Source organism: Trichechus manatus, unplaced genomic scaffold (assembly GCF_000243295.1).
Source record: "Trichechus manatus latirostris isolate Lorelei unplaced genomic scaffold, TriManLat1.0 scaffold00179, whole genome shotgun sequence".
NCBI lineage: Eukaryota > Metazoa > Chordata > Mammalia > Sirenia > Trichechidae > Trichechus > Trichechus manatus.
This window is the reverse complement of record NW_004444115.1, coordinates 1,218,345-1,242,051: the sequence shown is the minus strand read 5'-3', so window position 1 is coordinate 1,242,051 and position 23,707 is coordinate 1,218,345. Positions and strand designations below refer to the sequence as shown.

Sequence of the window (23,707 nt, the reverse complement as noted above, 5' to 3'; positions counted from 1 at the left end):
GACAGACTGGGAAAAAATTTTTGGCTATGACATTGACAGTCCAGAGATAAATCCATGGTCAACTGATTTTCAACAAGCGTGCTAAATCCAATCAGCAGAGAAAGGAAGAGTCTCTTCAATAAATGTTGTTGGGAAAATCGGATTTCCACATGCAGAAGAATAAATGATCCTTGTCTCACACCATACACAAAAAAAAAACTCAAAATGGATCAAGGATCTAAATGTGAAAATTAAAATAAAATTCCTAGAAGAAAATATAAGGCATGGCTGTAGGACCTAGTTTTTAACTATAGATTATCAGATATGACAATGAGAGCAGAAGCAGCAAAAGACAAAATAAAGGGGACTTCATAACAAATACTTTTTTCATCAAAGAACTTTATAAACATAGTGAAAAGACAACCTACAGACTGGGAGAAAATGTTTGGAAACCATAAATCTGATAAGAGTCTAATATCCAAAATATATGTAAAATTTCTCCAACTTAACAACAAAAAGACAAATAACCCAATCAATAACTAGGCAAAGGACTTGAACAGACATTTCACCAAAGAGAATATTTGAATGGCTAACAAGCACATGAAAAGATGCTTATTGTCATTAGTCATTGGGAAGATGCAAATCAAAACCACAATGAGGTATCATCTCATCCCCATTAGAATGGCAATGATAAAAAACAAACAAACAAAAAACCCAGAAAACAACAGGTGTTGGTAAGGTTGTGGAGAAACTGGAACTCTCATCCATTTCTAGTGGGAATGTAAAATGGTACAGCTGTTGTGCAAAACAGTTCAGCGTTCCTCAGAAAGTTGAACACAGAATTACCCTATGTCATGGTTTGAATTGTGTCCTCCAAAAATGTGTATATCAATCTGGTTGGGCCATGATTCCCAATAATGTGTGACTGTCCACGATTTTGTCATCTGAAGTGATTTTCCTATGTGTTGTAAATCCTGTCTCTATGATGTTAATGAGGGGGGATGGGTGGCAGTTGTGTTGAAGAGGCAGGACTCAGTCTACAGGATTGGATTGTGTCTTGAGCCAGTTTCTTCTAGCCTACTTTACTGTGAGGAAATAAATTTCTCTGTTACAGCCATCCACTTGTGGTATTTCTGTTATAGCAGCACTAGATAACTAAGACACCGTATGACCCAGCAATTCCAATCCTGGGTATATACCCAGAACAAGTGAAAGCAGGAACACAAACAGAAACCTGTACACCAATGTTCATTGCAGCACTTTTCACAACAGCCAAAAGGCGGAAACAATTTAAACGTCCATTAACAGATGAATGGATAAACAAAATGGGGTGTATACACACAATGGAATACTACTCAGCCATAAAGAGAAATGAAGTCCTGATGCAGGAACCTTGAAAACATCATGCTGAGTGAAAGAAGTCAGTCACAAAAGGACATATACTGTATGATGTAACTTATATGAAATAATCAAATATATAGAAACCAAATATTTTTAGTGGTTACCCAGGATAGGAGGGAAGGGGAAAGGGAGATGTTTTGCTTAGTGGGCATTGAGTTTATGTTAATGGTGGAGGAATAATTTGGAAAGGATAGTGGTAATGGTTGCACAACATGAAAAATGTAATCTATGTCACTGAATTATACATGTAGAAATTGTTGAATTTTGTTGTATGTATTTTCACTATAAACACAAAAAATTAATGCATGTAAATCTATAATCTATCTCAAAATAAAATGACTGAAAAACTTTATCAGTGGTGGGGGCACCACTGTTGGCGCTCTTGTTGCACACAACTGCTCAGTGTGGTGCTGGTAGCAGTCTGAGGTCACTGTTACCATGGTTCCCAGCAGGCAAGATGCCTCTCCAGCACGTGGGCCTAAGTGGGAGCCCCTTCCTGCCTCATGGCCCTGCCACATGCTCAACTCCTGTGTTGTCATATCTGGGCTTCCATACCTCCTATGGCTGGTGATAAGCAGATGGGAGAACTCAGGGTACAGGGACACTGAGGGCCCTCTGGACGTGGAGAGGGTGGGTGAGGTTGAATCTCTGAATGAGATTCAAGTATTACCTTCTTACTGACCAGGGAACAGAATCAAAGTTAGTTGGATTTTCTCCCTCTCCAAAAACCAAACCACCTCCTAAACCCAAACCTACACACTGTCTAAGGCTATTGAAGATACAAATGTAGTTGAGACTAGAGCCAATGCCTCCTTTGGCTCACTTCTCTTGCTACATAGTGAAGTGGTTGTTTTCCCCCCTTCAAATAATCAAATCCCAAAAGATAAACAAAATTTCAGAAATGGACAGTGCATAGAAGGGCTGAGGAGCAGGTTTGAAACAATGGAAGACAGGGTTAGCGAAATTGAAGACAAACACTTGGATACAACTCTGTTTGAGGAAAAATCAGAAAAAAGAACAAAGAAAAATTAAGAAACCCTGAGAATTATGTGGTATACAATCAAAAGCAAAAATTTTCGAGTGATTGGAGTTCCAGAAAACTGGGAGAAAGCAGAAAACACAAAGAGGATCATTGAAGAACTGCTGACAGAAAACTTCCCCAATATCATGAAAGATGAAAAGGTGGCCATTCAAGAAGCTCACTGAGCTCCATATAGGATAGACCTCAAAAGAAAATCACCAAGGCATATCATAATCAAATAATGAAGTAGAATTCCCTGGCCAGCACAGGCTGCAGTGCAGGCCAGGGGTCCTGGAGGGTCCTGTGCTGCAGTTACCCCAGGGAGGGACCAGAGGGAGAGCATGTGGCCCTGTTTTGCAGAGGACTGGGGGGGGGGGCTGGGCAGGGTGGTGCTGGTACCTGTGTTTGTAGCCCCGAAGGACCTTCTGGATGCTGAGAGCAGCAGTATTCAGGGCCTGGCTCCTCTGAATCTCCAGCCGAGTGTCTTGGTGGTCCTGCAGGCAGGAGATCCATCAGAAAGTTGCCCAACCCTCACCCATACCCCTGCCTGGGGCCAGCTCTCTCTCCAAAGCCAGTGCCTCTCAAACTTCTCCTGCACATGCCCCCACGAGGGCAAGTAGGAGGAAGGGGCCCTCAATTTGATTCTGATGTGACTCAGGGAAGATAGCTGCCAGCTACAACCCCCACCTTCATCCAAGAACTTCCCATTTCAACTCTTTCTTCTTGCTAATTCAGTCTAGCAACCTTCTTTCTGCTCTGGAGAATTGGGGAAGTGGGAGCATGAAGCAGTCCCCTGTGGGCACAAAATTTCCCTGGAATTATTATTTATTTCCCCAAATTCATGTGAAATTTGCATTCTACTGTATAATAGACCCTTGCTTGTTTCAATATAAACATGAGAAGATTCATCTTGTGAGAGGATAAGCCTATACATCCCTGGGCCGTGACTGGCTGTTCTCCCTCTGGTCCCCGGCCCTGGGATGAGAGGCACAGGCCTGCCATCTCAGCTTCTGGAAGGCAGGGGCTGAGGACAGGCCATAGACTTTGTTTAACACAGAGCAACATGCCCTTCCTGCCTCCAGGAAGCCAGCAGGCATTGATCCTCTTCATATGCAGCCCCTGGGCGGGCACTGGGGGTACAGACATGGACCAGATACCTGCTGTAGCCCCAAAGAGCAGCTGGGCTGGAATGGGGAGGGACAGAGAGATGGGCATCCCCAGGCCATGGAAGCAAAGGTGCCCAGATGGCTCCCTAAAGCCTGTCACCTCTAAACGCCCAGTGCAAGCCCCTCTCCTCCGTCCTTCTTCTGACCACCTTGGATGAAGGCGAGGGTGGAGATGAGGTTGGGGGCGGTGGTCAGGTGAGTTGGCAGAGTGACCTCCTCTTCCTCATCCTTCTCCTTTGCTCACCCCACCCAAGGCCTAGGGGACACGGAGTTTCTCTCCCAGGTGGCTCTTTGACCACCCTCCCCAAAACTGGTGCTCCTTGGAGAGGCTGGAGCCAGTCTTAGGGTTCTGTTGGCCTTGAGGCTGCCTCTGCTGCAGCCTCAGCCCTCCCTGTAAGTAGTTGTCATTGTTGTTGGTGGTGGTGGGTGGGTGATGTGCACACAAGACTGCTGTAAGATGTGCCCCCACAGGACTTGTTTTAGAGGGTGGGGGGATGGGGGAAGCAAGGGGAGCCTTTGCAGTCACTTCATCTAGGATTCGATATGGGGCTCCACTTAAGCACCACCTCTCCCGGGCTCTAGGGAGGCTGAGCTTCTCCAGGCCCCTTAGAGGACTGGGGCTCCAGGGTGTTGGGAGGCCTTCCTGGGCTCTTCTTCACTCTTGCCTTGTGACTCACAGGTACCTCATCCTCATCCTCAGTCTTGCAGCTCTCTGAGAAGGCCTCCCAGATTTCTTCAGGCTAGCCTGAACCCTTCTGCACCCCTCCTAGGGGCTCCCCTTGGTACACCTAACTCCCCAAGGCATGGTTTTCTTCAGCTGGGGTGCCCTGTGACTCTGGCTCAGACCAAGTGGGTGAGGACTGCCTGCCAGGGCCCAGACCTGACATGCACACCAGGATCTGGGGGTCGCAAGTTCCTCGGGGTCTCACCTTCAGGAAAATTTTGGTCTTTCCCATTTTCCAGTCTTTGTCTGTTCCCAGCCACATGTCAGCAATACGCAGGGTCATCTGGTGGAACTTGTGTCGCAGCTGCCAAGGAGACAGAGTGGGTCAGTGCAACTGGAGCCTGCCCTGGAGTCTCCAGGCCTCAGTGCTGGGTCCGGCATAAGTGTAACCTCTGAGGATTTTCCCCAATGAGATTGAAGACCTGAGATCTGAGTGCAGTTCTGATTTTGGGGGTAAAGATCCTGTCACTAGTCCAGACATGGATGAAGTAACCCATGGTGCCCATCAGCTAACCTCTCCTCCTTCTCAGTCAGAGTCTGTGCTTGCCGTGATTCATCTGCTGTCTTCACATGAAGGGGCTTCTGCTACGGTAGGGCCAAAGGTTCACTATGCTAGGCCATCACATAGGCAAATCCAGGGGCAGGATGAGGAGACTCCTCTGCCAGCTCTGGGGACTGGGTCTTCCTCAAGGTTCTCGGATGTACCCATATCTTTCTCCTGTCATAAACTTCCCAGTCAGAGTCTGCTTGACCAGGGCACAGGCACAAGCGGGCACCTGATCAATGGCAGGGCTGAGATGGGGTACCCAGCCCCAGGGATAAGATGGGCACTTGGGCTTCAGTGCTTTCAGGGCCTGGGCCCTCCATGGGGGTGTTGGACAGTTGGCCCTTGATGAGACCAAACTGTCAGATGACTGAGTGTTTGAGGAAGAACATGAGGACTTCCTGTCCCTAATAGCTCCCCAGCACACATCATCCCCCAGCAGCCTACCATTTAAGAGAGAGTGTTTGCTCTGAAAATGCAAAAACCTCCTAGAAAGAACATACTTAGCCACTAGCAGTGGTCCAGACCACATGGCTAGCCCTTCCTTCACTGTACTGGCAACGAGGAGTTAAGAAATGAGGACGGATGAGTTGAGAAGGGGGAGGAAGAACAAGGGTAATTTCAAAGCTTGGTGCCCCAGGAAGGTGGACCTAAATGGGGCCTTGGGCATCAGGAGGGTAGTGGAAGGACCTTGAAACTGGGGGATGGAGGGCACCGGCAGGCAGGAGGGAAGGGAAGAATTAGCCGGGGCAGAGGTGGCATGGCATCTCCTTCAGGACAGCAGAGGAGGTGGGGTCTGAGCACGCACCTGCACCCTCACGGCACTTGGCAGCAGGACCTGGAACCTCTGCGAGAACTCTTCGAATGTGTAGCGGATGGGGAAGCCCAACTTGCGGATCTGCACGGTCTCCATCATGCCTGAGTAGCGCAGCTGCTGGAGGCACAGCTCCCTGTTGAAGAGCTGCGTGCGGGGCAGGGGAAGAGGGCTGCTGAGGAGGCAGGAAGCCCACCCTCCCTGACCACCTCCTCCAGCCACAGAGGGGGTCACTTGCTCATGACCCATTTAGCTGTCCCCGAAGTACAAGTAGAACTAAACACATGCTTGATTTAATTCTAATTATATTTTGAAGAGAGATAGCTGGTTGAAGTAGCTGAAAAGTCCGTAAAGTGTTCCCAAGAAGATACAAGTTGATAACATGGAAACTATGACACCCACAAGAATACTAAATGATTCCATCATCCTCAAGATATACAAACAACTATAGGTATAAAAGTTATCTGCATATACCCTGTTTAAAATGTTTTTAAGCACTCAAGACAATGATTCCAAAGAACATTGCTTCCTCCAGGGCCACACACGGGTTAACCTTGGGTAACCGTTAATAGTTAGCTTTCATTTACTGAATATTCCCTATAGGCCAGGCTTTTCTCATTTAATCTTTGCAACAGCCAGTATGTGGTGGGTATAATTAGCTCCATTTAAATATGAGATACCTGAGGCTTAGGGTTAGCAGCTCCTAAGTGGCTGAGCCAGGATTCAAACCCCGAGACTGCCTGGGCTCTCCCGACCTGCCCACACAGTAGGCACCCACTGAATCCTGGGCATCAGCTGCAGCCTCCACCCCCAACCTGTCCTCTCCACCATCCTGCAACTCCAGTGGCTGGGGGTGTGGACCTGGGAAGGGGGCCTGCGGCCTCCAGGGCTTGCCAAGTTTACAAACCACAGGGCCAAACACAGCTCTGTGGCATGAACTCAGCAAGCACAGAGCTGGCCTTAGTATGTGCCCAGAACTTGTTAAAATTAAACAACTCCCCAGAAGCCTGGACAGTACTTTAAGACTTCTGGGTGTCTTATCATCAAACATAACCCTGCAAACCAGCCTCATCTACCATCAAGAGATGGTAGATGCTTAGCTTAAAAGTTTCTTTTTCCCAAGACCTATATCTCTAAGATTTTGTATATTCCACGTGACTTGTTCTTCTATATTACTGTATAACCTTCAAAAAAACCCCAACTGTACATCATTCTTTCTTTTATCGTGAGATTGTAAATTACATATAAGCAAAAATCTGCTTTGTGATAATTGCAGGAGTTTCTATAGAACTGACTGCCTATTTGCAAACCTCTCTCTTTCTCTCACTCTTAATAAATAAATAGTTGATCTCTTCGTCAATGTTTTGTTGTTTTTACAAGTTCTAGTGTCAGAAGTGGGATCCAGAATTTCTGACCCTGATGACCCTGGCCCTCTGGTAACAGGCAATGATCCTGCGAGCTATTTTCAGCTCTCTGCTTCCCCCAGATGTCTGGGGTCCTTAGAGTAAATAAACTCCCAGGCCGAGCTCTGCTCTGTTTGCGGCACAGCTCACTGGGGATTAACTGTTTATCTTTCTCTCAGACTAGGTCTGGCATTGAACTTGGCATTGAACTTGGCATTGAATCTTTCCTCCTGGACTGGGTCTGGTATTGAGGTCTTCCCCTGAGATTGGGTCCTGTACTGAGGTCTTTCTCCCAGAGTGAGTCTGGCATTGAATTCTTTCTCTTGGACTGGGTTTGGAATTGGGGTCTTTCTCCTGGACTAGGTCACTGCGGTCACTGTGACTGGTCAAAAATGAAGCTAGGTTTCACGGAGCAGTCTCAATTTCAAAATTTGAGCTACTCAAGATAATGGGATCCATGGATTCTGAAAATGGGTTGCTAGGCATCCCTCCCGCATGTTAATCAAATGGGTTGTTTGTTGTTTTGGAGACAAGAATTTGGAGCTCCCCTACTTCCCTCATCATGGACGCCTGCCATTATATTCAGTCCTCAGACTTGCAGTTTCTTTAGATCTTTGGACCAACTTAACTAAGGATGATTTGGAACTGCAGCAGCCTCAATAAAGCTCATTCTTCTTAGATAATATTGTTCATTTACACAGCAAATTAGAAAAAAAGAAAAACCGCGGTACTAAAACTAGACAGCCCCAATGGAAGGCTGATTTTAACTGATATTCCAAGGTCACAAACAAATTTAATAAATTTAAAATAGCCTCCTTAAAAAAGACTTTCTGCAGAAAGCAAATGAATATCTAAAACATTAACTGCTAAGGATCCAATTTTGTAAACAATAACAAAAAAAGAAAATGAATTTGATTGAGATTATGAAAAAAATCACAGCAGGTATTCTTGATGGATTAAGATCTAACAGCTATTTTATAAAAACAAACAAACATAAACTTAAACGGGAAATTGCCCTTTTAGAGGGAATATTTCAGCTAGTTAACATTTTGAGTGGGCCGTAAACGATAAGAAAAAGAAACTCAGAGAGCTGAGAAAAGATGGTTTAGATAGTAAGTTATAATAAAAGGAAAATAAATTGTGTTTACAAACCAGTTAAAAGCATTCAATTTTAAAACTTTAAACCTATCTTAAGATAGTTTAATTTTTTAGTGAACAAAATTTAAAAACATAGACAAGAAACATAAAAATAAATCAAAAGAAGAGTCTATAAACTCCAGGCTGGAAGATAAAACAGTTTCCAAGGTTTTATGATTATTTCCTACCTCCTGTTAAACTCTTGTTTTTTCCGAATTTGTATTCAAGATCAAAAGAAGAGAGATAATTTAAGGGGGAAAAAAAGTTTTTATACAGCTCAGAGAGAACTGGGGTCAGAAAGGCAAAAATAAAGATTGAAATAAAGGAAGATCTATGTAAGTAGCTGAAGGACCAGAGATAACCAGAAAGAAGGTCTGCGCAAGTGAAGAAAAGATGGACCATAACCAAAGCAAGAGTGAAAGGAAAGAGTTAAAATAAATAGATACGGAATTAAGAAAGAGCTGTAAGAAAGAGCTGTAAGAGTCGTGGCGTCAGAGTCAGAAGGCAGTGGGGCGGACTGAAAATCTAAGAATATTTAAAAGTTAATAGATTTAATAATATATGAAAATCAGGGCTCAGATTCTGCCTCAGAAAATGAAAGAAATGTCTAAGATACGAAATGAAAGGCTAGTAAGGTTAACTTTGCTACAGCAGCTTCAGATTGTTTATAACATGAAACTCGGTGACCATGAGCAGTGCAATTACTGGAGACAAAACAATAGGCATAGAAATAGGAGATAAAATATTTAAAATGCCTTTTTTTATGCATTGTCCCATTCTGTTATGCCGGAATATGACCGTATTTGAAGTTTTATCGTTGATGCTTACACATCTTTAGGGAAACATGTTCATACATTGCAGACTCTGGATGTCAAATTATTCTATTAGCTGCCCCTTTTATATAAATTTCTCCACCTCGGCACCTTAGTCTGTCAGCAGAAATGAGAGAACGTTTTTAATTCAAAGAGATTTTACACTGTTTGGGGCTCCCAGATTATAATAATCTTTTAAAAAGAAAAGCAAACATGAAAAATAAACAGGGGCCAATTGTGGCCAAACTGCCCTAAACTATTAAAGACAATGACTATAATCGCAAAACTGGTGGAAGGTATTTTAAACTATTAAAAGAATACATCTTCAAAATTTTTATTAAAAATGTTAGCTTTACCTAAAAGGCAAAAGAAAAGGCAAATTGACTGACAAATTTTTAGGGAAAAAATAGTTTTATCTTAAAATAAAATGTTTGGCTATGCCAAAATTAAAGTTCAATGAGGACACAAAAGACTTGTATTTCCTGGGCTTGTAGATCCCAATGCACAGCTGATCTTTGTAACACCTGACACCAAGATCAGGAAAAAAACAGATAATGCTTTCTCCTTTCTTTTGGGTTTAAGGTCACTATCACCAGGACCCTTGCGCTAGCCTGACTATGGATAAGCCCCTTCAGGGCCCCTACAAACCTCTACTGTATGTATTAATAATGCTGATATATTAAAGTACACCTCCGTAAGCTTTTGCCTCCAAGCCCTGATGAGAATTGCTGCAGTTACAGCCATTTGGAATGGGGCACACGGGCAACTATGACATAGGCTATAGCTAATAGCCTGGCTGTTTGATCTGGCCACTGACAAGTCTCAGACTAGCATATGAAACAAGCCCCTGTAGGGATACCACCCCAACCCCGCCCTGTCAAGTCAATTCCAACTGATAGCAACCCTATAGGACAGAGTAGAACTGCCCCATAGGGTTTCCAAGGAGCGGCTGGTAGACTCGAACTGCCGACCTTTTGGTTAGCAGCCGTAGCTCTTAACCACTACGCCACCAGAGTTTCCAGCTATAGGGATAAGACATATACAAATCAGTTCTGCTCCTGGTAAGCTTTTTCACTGGTATGGTTAGTCACCAGAAAGGCCCCTATGCTTAGAGGAGAAAACATAACCAGCAAACAGCGTCACCAGAAAGACTCGGCGGCCTGATGGAAACGCATGGGCTGGCCGCTTTACTCATTCCAGGATGATGCAGGCTCTCCCGAGAGTGATAAACCAGCAATAGTACTGGCTCCCTCTAGCCAGATGGGGATAAATGGGATGACAGTAATCTCCCTGCTGGCAAAGATAAACTGGTGAGGTGGTTGAAAACAAAGGCTGCTCTCATGATTCCATGTCCCCCACTTCTCCCGTGGTGTCTCAGCAGTCACAGAGATGACACCAAGGGGAATCTGGAGCCACCGTGCAGGGAGCTCCATACAGTCTAGGCTACTTGCAGACTGGATGTTGCTAAAAACAAAACTATTCAATGAGGTCTAAACTAAAGGACAGATATGAGCAGAATCCAAGGGAGTCTCCTCAAGCTGACTGATGCCTTTGTTTAATGAGAGACCTTTACAGACCCTCTTGGTCTGGATTGTTGCAGACTAAGAACTGTGACTGTGTTCCAAACCATGGATAAAGCCATCACGGCATTCTCCGCAAAGGCCATAGATGCCTGGCTTCGTGGCCCTGCCGCCACACCTGATGTTGAAACTGTCTGTCACAGAGAGCACTGGAGGCTTTCACGTGCTAGGACCCTCCTCAGTAAACCCCCCGCCTTCATTGCTGGGTCCTCGTATGGCGATGAGAAAGGCTGTGAAGTAGCCCCACTGCAAAACCCCACTTTAGAATAGAAACAACACGGTGGTGTCAGCCATTTCCACCGAGAAGCCTGGACAGACGGAAACCTGGCATCAGGAAGCCTCACCTGAAAGGCCAAAGGGGAAAGAAAGAAGCGGGACCAACACACAAAGAGATGTGGTTTTGGTTACCAAAACTGAGGGGTTCAAGAGCTAAGGGAGCAATCCCCTAGCCACTACTCAGAGCTGAAAACACCCGAAATACCCAGCACAAAGCAAGAGTTAAAACTGCAAAAGAAAAAAATAAAAAGCCCTTCAGGACTGCTTTGCTGAGAGGCCTTGAAGAGACCTTAAAGGCCCTCCTCTCTAAAATGCTCTGATAACTGCCCCACCAAAATAACTGAGTGACAACATAGTCACAGCTGTAATAATAAAGAGGGGATAGAAAAAAATAAAAATGGGAGGGAACCGTGCTGCGCACTCGATATAGTAAAGGCGTGGTTCCAAAGATAATTGAGAACATATGCAAGGGTGGGACCAAAAGGCCTCTCAGTCTTCTGAAACGTCACTATTAAAGATCATGGTATGATTCAATATTGTAAATATCTAATGACATGGGCAAAAAAGTATCTTTCACAGATTCAACACACCCTTGCTGAACCCTCTTCTAACAGATGCTCAGCCCATAAATTGGAATTGAGAGGTTGGGTTACTAAAAGAGGCACCTTTGCAACAGCCCCTCGAACCTTGTTGAAAAGGATCATACCAAGTTCTCCTCATCCTGCCACACGATTAAGCTTTAAAGAATTGAACCCTGGTTCCATAGTTCTCAACTTAAATGGCCCCATCAAACTCTTGGACTTAACGTCTGCACGGTGACTTAACATTGGGAGTAGCTAAAACTAGATAATATTTTCCAGAAATATTATTTTTGCTGTTTTTCTTGTGTGTATCACCTACGTATTTTACTTCACAACTAAATACTTTTTTTTCTTTAACTTATCATATGGCTAAGCAAACAGATCAGACTAATTCTGGATGCATGCTAAGACTTCACTTAGCCCTCAGTCTAGAATTTCTTTGTTACTTGTTCCTTCGACATTAGAAAAAGAAATGACCATTACTGCGCAATATATTCATTCAAGTGGACCCCCCGCTTCACCTTTTGGAATGATAACTTCTTTTAGACGCAGGGGTCCTAACCATTGGGATGATGACATAACTAAGTCCACTCACGGACCGTGGTGTTTCACTCGCAAGGGACTAAGGGATATAAAATAGACGAGTCAGTGTCTAATTAACATATTAAAAGTTATTATTTTCATAATACAAGCACTGTATACTGAGGTTCATTCCCCTTCAGAGATACTTATCCACCTTTAATTCAGAATGATCAAATAACCCTTCAAGTCATTTCTTCCCCTAGGATAACTGCTGGCTTAATAAAACTAAAATTGATGAATTATCTAAAATTTAAATGGTTACACAGCTCCACTTAGATTGTATTCTAAATTATGGTGTCAAACTAACTTTCTTTCTATAAACTTTAATATTAAGCCTTTCTTTGCTCTAAAAGGACATTATTTTGTCTGTAGACTTTGGCCTTTAATGCTAAAAGGCCCTTAACTGAAAAACCTTATTTGGATGCTCAACTGTAAGATCCATTCCTATGGATCTGGTATTGGTATGTCGTTCATTAGAAAAAAATTATTAGGGGAAAAAATTGATTTAGAATTATAGGATTTAGTACAACGGTTAAAATCTGCTATAATGACGTCTCCTGAGAATTGCAAATTTTACATGAAATGATTTTACAAAACAGGTTAACTTTAAATTATATGTTAGCCTTTCAAAGTGGTGTCTATGCCATGGTTGATAATCAATGTTCTATATATATCAATGGCACTCATGCTAAAGTCTATCAAGATGTTGTTATAGCTGAGGCCCATGCCAGGGCCACAGCCAATAGTGCCTATTTTAAACCTAATCTTCCTTGCGACTTATTTTCTTGATTTAATGATACGGGAACTTGGTTTCGACAGGGGTTTCAAACAATTGACCTAAGCCTCTTGGCTATTCTCTATCTTGCCTTTCACTGAGCAATGTCTGGGATCTTAAAAGCTTGCGAGCGGCCATCCAGGATGCATCAACTGGTCTCCCTTCGACTAGAGGAACAAAAGCAATGAGGAGTTCCTGACAACCTCAAGTGTATAGCTACACATGTGCCCTATTAGATTGTTGATCCTATATATTGACACCTGAACACTGGATGATGGTGCCTGGCCCACTGATAAGGTTGAAAACAAATCATAGATAGGATCATGATCAAAGGGGAGATTGAGAAAAGGGAGGAGATTGAGGAGATTGTTAAACTTAAACTATTCCCTAGAAACCTGGACAACACTCCAAGACTTCTGGGTGTCTTCTCATTAAATATACCCTGCAAACTAACCTCATTAATCCCTCAAGAATTTCCCTTTTGTTTTCCCAAGGACCTTAACTCACTTTGAAGTAACAGATGATAGATATTTAGCCTAAAAGTTTCTTTTTCCCAAGACCTGTATCTCTAAGATTTTGTGTATTCTATGTGACTTGTTCTTCTGCACTACTGTATAACCTTCAAAAAAAAAAAAAAAACCCAACTGTACATTCCTTCTCTTATCACGAGATTGTAAATGTCCTATAAGCAAAAAACCACTTTATGGTAATCACAGCAGTTCCTCTAGAACTGACTACCCATTTGCAAACCTCTCCCTTTCTCTCTCTCTCTCACTGTTAATAAGTAGTTGATCTCTTTAATTTCCAAAGTCTTGTTGCTTTTAACAAACTCTAGAGTGCAGTTATTTCTCCTGGGAGTTAAGGAACTAGCGGTGATATCCAACCTCCAGGTGTCATGCCTATAAGGAAGATAGATTCTGGATTTTATGGAATAACCTCAATTTTATATAATTTTAATAATAATATTATACTATAGTAATAAAAAACAAAAACCAAACTTGCCGTCGAGTCGATTCTGACTCATAGCGACTCTATAGGACAGAGTAGAACTGTTCCACAGGGTTTCCAAGGAGTGGCTGGTGGATTCAAACTGCCAACATTTTGTTTAGCAGCTGAGCTGTTAACCACTGCGCCACCAATAGTATATTATTATTAAATAAGAAATTATAATAATAAACACTTCATTTAGTATAATACTATTTTTATGCCCATATAAGGTTTTTGAGTCATTTTCTACCCTTGCAGATGGTGGCTCCCAGCTTTGGGACCCCCTGTGTTTACAGCCGATGGACCCAGGGACCAGGGCATCCTGGCACATGGCAGGTCCCCACCCCTCACCCCACCCACCCAGGAAAGTGGATGGGAAAACAGCCTGGAGTCAGCTTCAGCCTCTCAACTAGTAACACGGATTGCTGCGGCCTACTGAGTGCTGCTAACACATGCCTCACACCTGACCACTACTCACCAGGCAAAGCAGGCCTTATTTGTACTTTACAGAGGGGACAACTGAGGCTCAGAGAAGTGAAGCACCTGGCCAAGAACACACAGGAGTGAACGGCAGGGCTGAGAGAACTGAGATCTGGCTGAATCCAACACCCTGCAGGTCACTGACCTATGAATGACCTAGACTGGTCGCGATACCTCAGTGTCCTCATCTGTAAAATGGGGCAGACAACAGCTCTAAAACTTCAGAGTCCTCATCTGTAACATGGGAGCAGATAACAGCTCTAAAACCTTAATGTCCTCATCTGTAAAATGGGAACAGATAACAGCTCCCTAGTAAAGGAAGAAACTTCAATCCCAGATGCTGTCAGAATCGCCCAATAGATGCCCTTGGGCACCCCCTCCATGTCCCCAGCCCTCTCCCCCATCCCTTGCCCTTGTTACCAGCGGTTTCTTGTAGTCGTTGGGTTTGATGCAGCGGATGAAGTAGGGCTGGCAGCTGGTCAGGATTTTCATCAGCTGGTCCAGGGATTGCTTGAACTGGCCTGCCAGGGTGGAGCGCTGCTTGGTGGGCTCTGTAGACTGTGGGCAGAAGCAAGGGCACAGTGGAGCAGCTGGGGAGCCTCAGCCTAGGGACACGGCTGACCCACAGCCCACACAAGGTAAATGCCAAGGCTATACAGACCCAGTGGCGTGTACTATTCTGTTCATCCACCCATCACACACTTCCCAAGTGCCTACTGTGTGCAGCCCCCGAGCTGGGTACTGGGGACCCAGAGGTAAGTGAGATGGGCAAGGCATCCTGTCTAGATGTGGGGTCTCCAAAGTGGGAAGAGAAGAGAATGTTAGAACCTGGCAATCTGCTTTCATAAAAAATTTAGCCTAGAAAACCCTGTGGGGCAGTTCTGCTCTGTCATATAGGGTCACTATGAGTCAGAATCGACTCGACAGCACACAACAACAACAACACATCAATCAATGTATGGGTTCCCTGGGTGACACAAACGATTAACTGCTTGTCTACTAACCAAAAGCTTGGTGGGTCAAATCCACCCAAAGGCACCTTGGAAGGCAGGCCTGTCCTTCTGCTTCTAAAAGGTCACAGCCTTGAAAACCCTGTGGAGGAGTTATACTCTGCCTTGTGGGGTTGCCATGAGTCCGCATTCAGTCTACAGCAACCACCAACACCAATAAATGGACAGCAACCACCACCAATAAATGTATATAGTTTTTAAATAAATGCATCAAAATTATGGATGCAAGAATTTTAAAAAAAGCCCAAGCCCTCGGCCTGGAGCAGCATGAGTTTTGTGTGACGCTGATCTCAAGAAATGCTTGTGACCAAGCCTTTCCGAGTCAGATGCTCTGGGCAGAGGTGTATACCGCCAAGTTATATTAACCCTGAGACACAGGTCTTCATGTCTTAACCCTGGTGAGGACAGGATGTCATCTCTGCACTTTACAGTAACAGCAGACAGCATTGTTCCCATGTGGTGGTGTAAGAATGGTGTATTTACAATCTCTCATTGTGGAGATTCACAATGAATTCACACTTTCAAGGCCTGAGATGTCTGAGGTAAAGGGACCTGCGTAACTTTATCTGTCCTTTCTAAAACTCATTTGACCCAGAGCTTCCGCTCCACTACCCTCTGTGAACTCATGGTCCCTGAACCACTCCACATCTGAGCCCTCCCTGCCCAGCGCGTGCAACCCCTTGGTGCCCCCACCCCAGTCCTGCTCTGCTCAGTGTGAAGCTGTGCCTTGAGCCCCAAGGGCCTCGGCACTCCCACAGAGGTGGGGGAGGGGAGAGATGAAGTTGTGGCAAGTGCTGAAGGCATTGCACAGAGGGGAGGTCCTTGCCTGTATCACAACTCCTGTGCCGCTTTGCCCGGTCCCTCTCCCCGCCCAGGGGTCGGGGGTTTCTATCAGATGATTCACTGGCTTTGTGGATACAGTCACCAGTAAGGGGTCAGGGAATCCCAGGCTTCCCTGAGGAGCACCACGGGCTCTGCTTCCCACCTTCCTGGATTCCCCATCTTCCAGCCAGCCGCCACAACACACACTCACACATGCACACTTACACCACATATGCTCACACCACACATTCACACACACACAGTCACATACAGCCTCACTCACACACCAACATGGAAACGTAAAAAAAACAATGTTAATGAAAGAAAACACACTTTTACAAGCCACACCACACACTTGGAAGCAGGCACATGCATGTCCCTGTGCCCTTGCAACTGCCCATGTGGTAACAGCAACACCTCTCCTCTGTTTCCACTCCCTTCTTGCCCTGATCCGGGGAACGCATCCTCCTTGGGTACAGCTATCTGATCCCACGGCCCCAGGCGTGAGAGACCCAGGAGGCAGCTGAAAGGCGCCCACCTTGAAGAGCTGGCCCCTGGCCAGGTGGATGGTCCCACTGCCCAGCTTGGTCTCTGTAGCCTCCAGCTTGAAGATCTCTTTCAGGAACTTGTTTTTGGAGGAGTGAACCAGGGTCAGGATATCTGTGCTCAACACATCTCGATTCTTCTCCAGGAAGCCTGCGGGGAAAGCAGAGCCCCACCCCCAAACACCTCAGCCATCACCCCGTCACTGGGCTCCTGGGGAAAACGGGAGCCTACCGTATCAGGGTGCCCTGCAGGAACCTCACACAGTGGGTCCATGGGAAGCCAGCCTCCTGAGCTCCCCCTGTCCCCATCACTGGGGCCACATCTACCCATCACCTCGCCCAGCACCACGTCTTGTCAGCACTACCATCTGCACGTCCCTATATCCACTGCAACTCTCCAGGCCACTATAACTTCCCTCAACCAAGCTGCTGTCATTCCTTTTGCCTGAATTACTGTAATAGTCACCTAACATCCTCCACCTCCAGCCTCTCTGTCCCACCTACTCTCCATGCCACTGCCAGGGGACCTTCCAACACCCCTATTTGCCATGTCATCTCCCTGCTCAACACGCTTTCTTTAATACTCACTGTCACATCTCAACACCTTTGTCCTCCACTCTCCTCTCCTCCAGGCACCGACTGCCTGCACTGCACACACACCAACTCACCTCCCAAAAGGTCTCTGCTTCCCCACACCTCCAGGCCTCTACCCAAGCTGGTCCCCTGCCCTTTCCTCCTTCAACTACCCGGGCCAACTCCTACTTGTTCCTCCAGACCAGGCTCAGATGTCCCCATCCCAGGAAGCTACCTGCAGCCTGCAGGTGAGGGTAGGTGTCCCTCTGGGACCCCCTCATGCTTTCCTCTCCCACTTGGTTCAGTGATGATCTCATTGCTTGTCCACCTCCTCCACCAGACACGGCACTCTCTGGGTGCAGGGACTTCAGCCACTCAGGCCCAGAGGACCCACGGAGGAGAGTGAGTCCACCCCCAACATGTGCTCAGTCGCAGCCGTCCCTGTCACTGTCAGATACACTCAGAAATCCACTATCGAGACAGCAAGTGATGCGTTCGTTCAAGGGGCAATCTAGTTTTACAGTAGTGTGATAACTGAGAAAAGACGTGGGAGGAGAGCTTAAAGAAGCCCTGTCTCCTTCTGCCACAACTCCTGCTTGGACTGCTGCCGAAACCTGGCGCCTGATGCTGTCTCCAGATAGGACAGAGAGCACGGCCCTCCTGCCTCATCTGTGCCCAGAGGGTCTCTGGGGACTCTGTGTGCCCTCCTCTGGGTGGCCCTCGGCTGAGGACTGGGCCAGTCCTTGCAGAAAAGGCTACTTTAAAACCCCCTGTGGAACCAAGAAGGGTGTTATGGCTACTTTCCTCTTCCTGGGGGCCCAAAGGGAAAGAGGAAGACATTAAACACCACTTGGTTCTCTGAAGAGACCTTGGGTGGTGCAAAGGGTTAACATGCTCAGCTGCTAACTGAAAGGTTGGAGGTTTAACTCCCCCCAAAGGCGCCTTGGAAGAAGGCCTGGGGTCTACTTCCAGAAATCAATCTTTGAAAACCCTGTGGAGCACAGTTCTTCTCTGACACACATGAGGTCGCCAGGAGTCGGGGTGGATTCCACGACCACTGGCACCTTTCAGTGGAGCACTCTGCGCACATCTGTAAGATCTGGTATGGGGTCTGGGGAGGTCAAGTTAAGGGAGGGTGTGGGGACAGGGAGCCTGGTTCTCCCACATCTGCCTGCAGGTGCCTGTGAGGGGCAGCAGCACCTGGATGAGGGAGGTGCACCTAGTGCTACAAAGGGGCCATGCAGCCTTCCCACAGCTGCAGTGACAGGGATGGGTGTCCACTGAGAGGCCGAAGGGCTGCCACAGGGGCCACCTTGAGAAGAAGGCGGCACACTCCCCTCTCCCCACTGTTTGCTGGGGGCGGGGTGGGGAGCGAGGTGATGCCTAGCGCCTCTCTTAGGCTTAGGCACAGCTTCCCCACCCTGGAACAGGGGAGTACCTCAAATGCTTTCAGGGTGAGGGGGGGAGGGTTGAGGCACCCCTAGGATCGATCACCTAATAGGTAGAGCGAGTGAAGCTTAGCACAAGCAACAAAAGACAAAATAGATAAATTCGACTTCATCAAAATTAAAAACTGTTGTGCTTCAAAGGTCACCATTAAGAAAGTGAAAAGATAATTCACAGAATAGGAAAAAAAATTGCAAATCATATATCTGATAAGGGACCGTTGTTGTTGTTGTTGCTGATGCTGTCGCGTAGATTCTGACTCATAGCGAACCTATAGGACAGAGTAGAACTACCCCGTAGGGTTTCCAAGGAGCAGCTGGTGGATTTGAACTGCTAACCTTTTGGTTAGCAGCCGAGTTCTTAAACACTATGCCACCAGGGCTCCGATAAGGGACTAGTATCCATAATACACAAAGAACTCCTACACTTCAGTACTAAAAAGACAAATAACTCTAACAAAACATGGCTGAAAGATTCCAACGGATATTTCTCCAAGGAAGATACATAAATGAGTAATTTTATGGATTGAATTGTGTCCCGCCAAAATATGTGTCAACTACACCATGATTCCCATTATTGTGTGATTGTCCACCATATTGTCATCTGATGTGATTTTCCTGTGCTGTAGATCCTACCTTTATGATGTTAATGAGGTGGGATTAGCAGCAGTTACTTTAATGAGGCCGGAATCAATCTGCAAGATTAGGCTGTATCTTGAGTCAATCTCTTTTAAGATATAAAAGAGAGAAGCAAGCAGAGAGACAGAGGGATCTCATACTAACAAGAAAGTAGGACCAGGAGCACAGCACGTCCTTCAGACTCTGGGTCCCTATGCTGCGAAGCTCCTAGACCAGTGAAAGATTGATGACAAGGACCTTCCCCAAGAACTGACAGAGAAAGAAATTCTTCCCCTAGAGCTGGCACCCTGAATTCGGACTTCTGGCCTCCTAAATTGTGAGAGAATAAACTTCTGTTTCTTAAAGACATCCACTTGCAATATTTCTGTTATAGCAGCACTAGACAACTAAGACAGGTAATAAGCACATGAAAAAATGCTCCATGTCATTAGTCATCAGGGAAATGCAAATCAAAACCACAATGAGATTCTACCTCACACTCACTAGGGTGGCTATAATAATAATAATAATAATAAAACAGAAGATAACAAGTGTTGGTGAGGATGTGGAGAAATTGTTGGTGGGAATGTAAAATGGTGCAGCTACTTTGGAACCAAAGTTTGGAACCAAACTTTGAAATAGTTTGCCAATTCTTCATAAAGTTAATCCTAGAGCTATGATATAATTCAGTTATTCCACTTCTATGTATATACCCAAGAGAAATGAAAACATATGTCCTCAAAAAACTTGTACGTGCATGTTCGTGGAAGCGTTTTTCATAATAGCCAGAAAGTGGAAACAACCAAAATGTCCATCAACAGATGTATGGATAAACAAAATAGGATATGGGATACAATGGGATAAAATAAAAAGGAACAAATATTGATACATGCTACAACATGGATGAACCTTGGTGCAGTGGTTAAAAGCGATAAACTGCTACCCAAGAGGTTGGTGGTTTGAAACCACCAGCAGCTCCGCAGGAGAGAGATGTGGCGGTTGGCTTCCATAGAGATTTACAGCCTTGGAAACCCTATGGAGTTGCTATGAGTCAGAATTGACTCGACAGCAGTGGGTAAGTGAAAGAAGCCAGGCACAAAAGACCACATATTGTATGATTCCACTTATATAAAACATACAGAAAAGGCAAATTCATAGAAACAGAAAGTAGATTAGTGGTGCTTAGGGCTGAAGAGAGTTTGGGCGATGGAGTATGACTGCTAATGGGTACAAAGTTTCTTTTTAGGGTGATGAAAATGTTCTAAAATTGATCATGGTGATGGTTGCACAACTCTGTGAGTATAGTAAAAACCACTGAATTGTGCACTTTAAATTAGTTAATTGCTTGGTATGTGAACTATATCTCAATAAAATGGTTACTCTCCAAAATGAAACAAGACCCATACCTCACACCATACACAAAAACTAATTCAAAATGGATCAAAGACCTAAATATAAAACCAAAAACTATAAAGATCATAGAAGAAAAAATACGGTCAACAGTAAACCCCATTGCCATCGAGTCGATTCCAACTCATAGAAACCTTATAGAACAGAGTAAAACTGCCCCATAGGGTTTCCAAGGAGTGGCTGGTGAATTTGAACTCCCAACCTTTTCATTAGCAGGCAAGCTGTTAATCACTGTGCCACCATGGCTCCATAACTAACAACACACAAACATCAGAAGATAACCTAGATAACAGGGATCTTCTAAAAATTAAACACTTACGCTCATCAAAAGACTTCACAAAAAGAGTAAAAAGAGAATCTACAGACTGGGAAAAAATGTTTGGCTATGACAAATCTGACAAGGATATAATCTCTAAAACTGATAGGAAAATCTAACACCTCTACAACAAAAAGACAAATAATCCAATTAAAAAATGGCAAAGGATATAAACAGACACTTCACCAAGGAAGACATTCAGGCATCTATCAGACACATGAGGAAATGCTTGTGATCACTAGCCATTACAGAAATGCAAATCAAAACCACAATGAGATACCATCTCATCTCGGTATTACTGGCACGAATCAAAAAAACAGAAAATAACAAATGTTGGAGAGGCTGCAGGGAGATTGGAACTCTTATGCACTGCTGGTGGGAATGTAAAGTGGTACAACCATTTTGGAAAATAATACAGGTGCTTCCTCAAAAAGCTAGAAATAGTTCCAGGCAACAAGGCACTGTAGTCAGAAGCACCACACCATCCCTCCGCAGCAAAGATCAGAAAAACTAAGTCAAACAGAGTCACATGTCAATCCTGAAACCCTAAGCAACAAATGAAGAGATAAAGAACTCAGCCAAGCACCGAATGGAATAAGAAACTGACTGAGAACAGAGCGTGAGGAGAGATACATACAGAGGTTCGCTATCAGCTACCACAGCACAGATCCGCCATCTTGGACTCCTATCAGAGATCAGCGAACAGGAGGTACGAGAAAGCAGCTTCATGGAGCTTCCAGCAGGAGACAGAACAACGGGTAACCCACGATACAGGCTTTCCCACTCCCCACCCTTCTTCTCCCCAGCTTAGCCTCCTCTTCTTCCTGTAGCCACAGTCTCTTGGCTGGGAAGCGCAAGCTTCCCCCCAGTGCCACTTGGATTCCACCCGCCCGCACTGGCCAGCTCCCAGAGTGCCATTTGTTGGTTGCTGGTGTTGCTTTTTTCCACTTCTTTAGATTTCTTCCTTACCTCTCACCACCTCCCCCTCCTTTCTCTCAAATACCTGTCTCCGTGCGCCATTTTTGCTTCTTCCTGAAAGGCTGCAAAACACTGCTCGACTGTGAAACTGCTTCCCAGCCCATGCCCCCATGCTGCTGGGACCCCTGGGGCTTTTTGTTTGTTTGTTTGCTCTGATTTGTTCTGTTTTGATTTGTTTGTTTGTTTTCTTTTTCTTTTCTTGGCTTGGGAGCCCCTTCTAGCCAGGCAGTACCATGTGGCTTGGTAGCTAGTCCCTTACTCTGCGCAGACGCACAGGGATATCCCTGGGGGCGTTTCTTTCTTTTTTCTTATTTTTTTTCCCCTTTTTTTGTTTGTTTGTTTTTGGTTGTTTTTTTCCCCCCCATTTCTTTCTTTAGTTTTCTTCTCTCTTTTATTCCCTTTTTGTCTTTCTTCACTTCCAGTTTCTCAATTTATTCATTTTTTTCCATTACCCTTTTTTTTCTTATGTTTTTTTCCCCCATTTCTCAGTCTCTCATCTCTCCACTCCAATAGCAAGCTCACTTAGCACTCTTTTTTGTTTGTGTGTATGTTTTTGGCTCCTGTTCCTCTCTCCTCTCTCTCATCTTTCCCATACCCATCTTAGCTCCACACATCACAATCTGCACCCTCCTTCCTGCCTACGTGCACCATGTGCTGAACATCACACTCCCAAGCAGCACAGGCATGGCCTACTGGAACCTGCCCTGCACTGATTCCCAGTCTGCACTTTCAGCCCTGGTACGTGCCACAAAAAAACCTATCCCAGCAACTCCCCTTCAGCTGGACCTACCCTGCTGTACCATACCTGAGTGACTGACCCTGCACATTGGAGAAGGAGGTGTAAAGTATTGCACCCACAGAAGAGCAAATAACAAAGAACGCACAGCTGGACTTCTCACACATAACCAAATAAAACAAAAAAGCAGGACGAAACAAACAAATCTACAATCAATAAGCAAGGAAAATAACCACTGAATGTCCCGAAGACAGCAGACAATATCAAAACATTTACAAAAACAGAACAGGATGGTTCCAGTAGGCATCCAAAATAAAACTCCAGTAGAAGAAAAGGCACTAGACCTAACTGATAGGGAATTCAAATCTCTAATATTCAGAATTATCCAACAGTTGAAGCAAAAAACAGACAAAAATGAGGAAAAAATAGACAAATTCATGGAAATGCAGACAAATTCATGGAAAATACAGACAAAAAAAAATGGAAGAATTCAAGGAAATAGTACAGGAACAAAATGCCAAAATAAATTCACAACTAGAAATCATACAAAAACAACAATTAGAAATCCAAAAGATAAACAAGATTTCAAAAATGGACAGTGTCATAGAAGATCTGAGGAGCAGGTTTGAAATGATGGAAGACAGAATCAGAGAAACTGAAGAAAAACACTTGGATACAACTCTGAGGAAAAATCAGAAAAAAGAACAAAGAAAAATGAAGAAACCCTGAGAATTATCAAAAGCAAAAATCTATGAGTGACTGGAGTTCCAGAACAGGGGGAGAAAACAGAAAACACAGAGAGGATCACTGAAGATCTGCTGACAGAAAACTTCCCCAATATCATGAAAGATGAAAAGCTGACCATCCAAACAGCTCAATGAACCCCATATAGGACAGACCCCCCAAAAATATCACCAAGGCATATCATAATCATACTCACTGAAACCAAAGACAAACAAGGAATCCTGAGAGCAGCTCAAGAAAAACAAAAA

General features: G+C 44.8%; 1 protein-coding gene across 1 annotated transcript in view; it reads right to left on the bottom strand.

The window, feature by feature from the left end:
* The window catches only part of MYO7B (myosin VIIB), a 135,991-nt gene that overhangs the window by 54,391 nt on the left and 57,893 nt on the right, over positions 1-23,707 (bottom strand). Inside the window, exons 14-18 of the mRNA XM_004387047.2 lie at positions 16,633-16,790; positions 14,683-14,820; positions 5,644-5,796; positions 4,497-4,595; positions 2,801-2,895 (exon numbers count right to left, since the gene is read on the bottom strand). Coding sequence (XP_004387104.1) covers positions 2,801-2,895; positions 4,497-4,595; positions 5,644-5,796; positions 14,683-14,820; positions 16,633-16,790 — 643 coding nt within the window. The remainder of the gene's footprint in view (positions 1-2,800; positions 2,896-4,496; positions 4,596-5,643; positions 5,797-14,682; positions 14,821-16,632; positions 16,791-23,707) is intronic.